The sequence below is a fragment of the Triticum urartu genome, chromosome 7A, assembly GCF_056163025.1.
Source record: "Triticum urartu cultivar PI428250 chromosome 7A, HENAU_Tu73, whole genome shotgun sequence".
Classification (NCBI taxonomy): Eukaryota; Viridiplantae; Streptophyta; class Magnoliopsida; order Poales; family Poaceae; genus Triticum; species Triticum urartu.
In genome coordinates, this window is record NC_141879.1 from 16,997,864 (window position 1) to 17,003,104 (window position 5,241).

The 5,241-nt window shown below is 48.8% G+C and overlaps 1 protein-coding gene across 1 annotated transcript; it reads right to left on the reverse strand.

Moving 5' to 3' along the window:
• Nucleotides 1-2,203: 2,203 nt before the first annotated feature.
• LOC147957007 (uncharacterized) lies at nt 2,204-5,241 on the reverse strand. The gene is made up of 6 exons (XM_087531547.1): nt 5,058-5,241; nt 3,463-3,851; nt 3,297-3,372; nt 2,827-2,888; nt 2,550-2,744; nt 2,204-2,467 (listed from the first exon to the last, which is right to left on the reverse strand). Exons 1-6 carry the CDS (start codon nt 5,239-5,241, stop codon nt 2,204-2,206), a joined length of 1,170 nt encoding a protein of 389 aa, XP_087387673.1.

Sequence of the window (5,241 nt, forward strand, 5' to 3'; positions counted from 1 at the left end):
GCTAAATAAGAAGAAAAGTGCCATTTTTGAGCTAACGTAGCAAATTATGCCATTTTTGACCTAACTAAGCTTATGTGTCATTTTAGAGGACAACAAGCTAAGTATATGACATTTATGAGGTTAGCAAGGTTATGATGCCATTTACGAATAAAAACAAGTAAGAGGAGGAAAAGAATAAGAAGAGAACTTCTTCTTGAAGTTTTCTTCTTCTTCTTCTTTTCTTCATATTCCTTCTTTCCTTCCTCTTCCTTGATTTTCTTCATCTTATTATGTCATTTGTGGACTAAATAGGCTAAACTATGTCATAAATGGACTAAACAGGCTAAATAAGAAGAAAAGTGCCATTTTTTAGCTAACGTAGCAAATTATGCCATTTTTGACCTAACTAAGCTTGTTGTGTCATTTTAGAGGACAACAAGCTAAGTATATGACATTTATGAGGTTAGCAAGGTTATGATGCCATTTACGAATAAAAACAAGTAAGACGAGGAAAAGAAGAAGAAGAAGAAGAAGAAGAAGAAGAAGTTCTTCTTCTTCATATTCCTTCTTTCCTTCCTCTTCCTTGATTTTCTTCATCTTATTATGTCATTTGTGGACTAAATAGGCTAAATTATGTCATAAATGGACTAAACAGGCTAAATAAGAAGAAAAATACCGTTATCACGGAGGTGTAGGAATGGTCAGGGTTGCGCCTTTGGCAGACGAAGGTGAAGGACCGGTCGGGGTTCCGGCATTGGCAGACGCGGAAGGATTGGTCAATGCTTGTCGGGAGCCATGCTAAACCAAAGATCATTTCCAATAATGTCTCGTTAGCATGATGCAAACTGAAATGTGAATAGTAGTAACTAAGGACCATTCAAATCAAACTCATCGTGCCCGCCGGAGCAATCTAGGGCATCGGCGGAGCGGCCTGACCACTTTTCTCGCACATGGTCTGCACATTTGGTTCTCACGAGTCAGTCATATTACTTAGTAATGCGAACATTACGTGCATGATTGGGCTAATATGCACAAGAAACGTACCACGATGAGCTCATATAAGGCCCGGTGAGACGCATCGTTCTGGTTCCTCTCCCCCTCCAACAGCTTAGCCGTCCTCTCCTCCCTCTCCCTCTCCCTCTCCGCCGCCTCCCTTTTTGCCTCCTCCAAAAGCTCCTGGGTCTTCAATCTCTCTTTCTGAACCGCTTCCTGCAACACAACACTCCTTGTTAGCATTGTAATCATCGACATACGCACACACAATGTAATGGAGGAAATGTCAGAGAGTCCGTATAACTAACCGCCACGCCGAGCTCCGTGGGCCGTGCACGAGGCGTTATCTCAGGATCAGAGCTACTCTAGCGCTTCTTGATCTGCGGGAGAGTCTTAGGACAACGTAACAGTCCATCAGCAATGGCTTGAGAGCCATGGGACCTCCCGCCACCAGATATCATCACCAGCTCTGTATCAAAAGGATCCTGGCTCGTGTTAAAGTCCTCCCCTTTCCTCGTCTTCCCCTCGTCTCTGTACTTCACAAGCTTGTGGTGGGAAGAGATGTTGGTGAAGTTCTCTGGATGATCTAGGTCAGACTCCGTGAATGCCTTGGCCTTCTTTTACGGGGCCATATGGGCCATGCCATAGAGGTCGAACACAGAAGGCACAGGCTTCTTGTGGTAGTGCGCCTGAGAGAGAGAGGAACAAAATATTAGTTAATTAGGGCTCAAGCTAGCATTAAGAATGATATTACTATGTAAATAGGTCATTCTGGAGCTAAGAAAGGTTATTATGTCATTTTCGAGGAAAATAAGCTAAGTTTAGGTCATTTTGGAGCTAAGAAAGGTTATTATGTCATTTTCGAGGAAAATAAGCTAAGTTTAGGTCATTTTGGAGCTAAGAAAGATTATTATGCCATTTTTTTTACCAAAGTATGCTAATTATGTCATTATTGAGCTATCGAAGGTAGTTATGCCATTTTTTAACTAACTAAAGCATATGAAGTCATTTTATAGAGCTATCTAAAGGTTATTATGTCATTTTAGAGCTAAATATGTCATTATTGAGCTATCCAAGGTAGTTATGCTATTTTTTAGCTAACTAAAGCATATTAAGTCATTATTGAACTATCGAAGGTAGTTATGCCATTTTTAACTAACTAAAGCATATTAAGTCATTATTGAGCTAATTATATCATTACTGAAGTATCCAAGGTAGTTATTATGTCATTTTAACTAACTAAGCATATTAAGTCATTTTGGAAAGGATAAATGCTACCATGAAGAATGAAATTGCATGAATCATGTGGCAAACCACATACCCAGTTATCCCCGTACTCAAACAGGTTGGAGCTCCCTTGATGGTGTGGCACACCTTCCATTTGGTCGCGCTTATCCTTGGCCCTTTGGTGTTCGAGCCGCCATTCAGGAGAGCACCATGCATCCACCAACGCCTCCCAATAGTCCATCTTATCGACACACCATCTCGGGGGCACCTAAGTGAGTCAAGAGAAATTTCAGCGCTACGAATCAAATCAAGAAAACTAAGTTCAAGGCCTTAAGAATAGGTATAATTACTGACAAGTACTTCTCCCTACTCAAAAACTTGCCGCGAAACTTCTTCTTGGCCCTCCTAATACCCTGCGAGGCGTAGTAGTCTCGAACGGCCTGCACCCGAGCCTCGTGCCATAAGTTCTGAAGTAGGCGCTTGCACTCGGCTTTAACAACCATAGCCGCGGCCTCCTGTTCTCCCTCTGAAACCCTGTAGAAGGTCTGCAATCAAAGAAGACAACAATAATTAGTACAATCACTAGGTAGGTGGTGTTCATTTTTAATTCTATAAAGGAGAAATTACCCAAAATCGACGGAACACAATGTCGGCCGCCGTCTCGCACGCGACTCCGGCGACCATCTCCCCTGGAGGGTCCGGGGCAATAGAGTACAGCTCCCAGCTCAGTGCTAGCTGTGGAACCTGACCCTCACCGGGCATCGTGACCCACCCAGGGAAGTGCTGCCAGCAAAGCGTGCCAAGACCTGGTTGGGCCTGTGGACACTACGGTCGTGGGGGTAATGCCAGCCCCTGCAGTATGACAAGGCAAATGCATTAGATATTAATTTGAAGGAACATGAAGGCAAAAGGTTAAAAAAATAGTAAATGCACTTACTTTAACCCTTTAGGCGCAATCAACCACCTCTGGTCGGGGGTCATCGGCACAGGCGGGAGCTTTGTACCGCCACGCTTGTAGACCTTCTCGCCCTTCTCAACAACCTCGTCCTCGGTGTAGCTATCATCTGAAAAGGTGTCCTCGCTACCATCATCCGGGCCACTAGCCTCCGGAGTCTCGTGGGAAGAAGACGGCGGGACCGGAGTCTCGTGGGAAGAAGACGGCAGGACCGGAGTCTCATGGGAAGAAGACGGCAGGACCGGAGTCTTCTGGGACGAAGACCCCATGACCGAAGTCTTCTGGGACGAAGACCCCGTGACCGGAGCCTTCTGGGACAAAGACTCAAGGACCGGACTCACGTGGGCCGAAGGATCGGCGACTCGAGTCTGGTGGGCCGAAGGCTCATGGACCGGAGTCCGAGATGGGTCCACGTCAGACGGAGCCGTCCTGTGGTCGGGTGAATCAGCTGAGGATGGCGGCGAGGAAGGCGTAGCAGCCTTCCTACCTCTCCCGGTGCCACGTCCACCTCTACCAGCCTTCTTCGTCCTCCCCCGACCTCTCCCAACCGAAGTAGAAGTTCCCGCTGCAGTTGTCTGCATACTATCTAGCAACGCTCTCCGGAGGGGCTGGGGTGCAATAATGGAACCACCCCTCCGAGTAGCGCTCGCAGGAGGCTCGGGGCGCTCTGGACCCTTGCCCACCATCCTGTCAACACCTGCAATGACAAAAAGTAAATGAAGTTAGTACAACATAAAAAAATTGGATACCTGACATGAACATAATAATATGTATATAATTTTAGTGTATCATCATCATGAACATAGTAAAAATACACCCGATCAACACAAATATATATGATGTTTTTGTATCATCATCATGTCCGGGGTCGATCGGGGTGTCAGGGTGTCGGGGTGTCGAGGGTCGGGGTGTGCTGTCAGGGTGTCGGGGTGTGGTGTCAGGGTGTCGGGGGTCGGGGTGGGGGTGGGGGAGTCGGGGTGTCGATTGTCGGGGTCTCAGGGTGTCGGGGTGTCGGGGTGTCGGGGTCGGGGTCCGGGTGTCGGTGGTCGGGGTCGGGGCGTCGGTGGTCGGGGTGTCGATGGTCGGGGTCGTGGTGTGGTGTCCAGGTGTCGGGGTGTCGTGTCGGGGTCGGGGTGTCAAGGTGTCGGGCCCGGGGTCAGGGTGGGTCGGGGTGTGGTGTCAGGGTGTCGGGGGTCGGGGTAAGGGTGGGTGTGGTGTCAGGGTGTCGGGGTGTCGGGGTCGGGGTGTCGTGCCGGGGTGTCGTGTCGGGGTCGGGATGTCAGGGTGCCGGGGTCGGGGTCTGGGTGTGGGTCGGTGTGTGGTGTCAGGGTGTCGGGGGTTGGGGTGGGGGGGTCCGGGTGTCGATTGTCGGGGTCTCAGGGCGTCGGGGTGTTAGGGTCGGGGTGTCGGTCGTCGGGGTCGGGGTCGGGGTGTCGGTGGTCGGGGTGTCAGGTGTCGGGGTGTCGGTGGTCTTCTTCTCCTCCTCCTCTCCTCTAGCTTTCTTCTCCTCCTCCTCCTCCTCTCCTCTTTCTTCTTCTTCTTCTTCTTCTTCTTCTTCTTCTCCTCCTCGTCTTCTTCTTCTTCTCCTCCTTTTTCCTCTTCTTAAACCTAGCACTAATTAACCTAAAATAAAACAGGAAAAAACTACACCTAAACCTAGCTATTCTTCTTCTCCTCCTCCTCTTCTTCTAATTATTCTTAGTTTTTTTCATTACTAAACATAAACCTAAAACTAAACTAAACCTAAGACCAAACTAAATGTAATCTAAACTAAACTAAATATAAAACCAAACTAAAAGTAATCTAAACTAAACTAAATCTAAAACTAAACTAAAAGTAATCTAAACTAAAAAACAGAAAAAACGGAAAAAGAGAGGAGAATAGGGGTGCGACCGGGGCTCACCTGCGGCAGGTGTGGGAGGCCTGCGGCAGGCCGGCATGGCCCAGGGGCGCCGGGCGGTGGGGTTGCTCGCCGACGGAGGGGCGCTAGCGGGGCGGTGGTGGCAACGGGGCTGCAGCTCCGGGGCGGCGGGGTGGCGCTGGCCGGGCGGAGGGGGCGCCGGGCGGTGGTGGCGACGGGGCCACAT

Excerpts from the sequence above, each read along its gene's own strand:
- LOC147957007 (XM_087531547.1), bottom strand. The coding sequence starts at position 5,241 with ATGTGGCCCCGTCGCCACCACCGCCCGGCGCCCCCTCCGCCCGGCCAG. Across the intron at positions 3,373-3,462 it reads TTGAGTCTTTGTCCCAGAAG|ACTCCGGTCCTGCCGTCTTC; the intron begins GCTCCGGTCACG and ends TCTTCCCATGAG. Across the intron at positions 2,889-3,296 it reads CGAGACTCCGGAGGCTAGTG|GGGAGATGGTCGCCGGAGTC; the intron begins GCCCGGATGATG and ends CGGACCCTCCAG.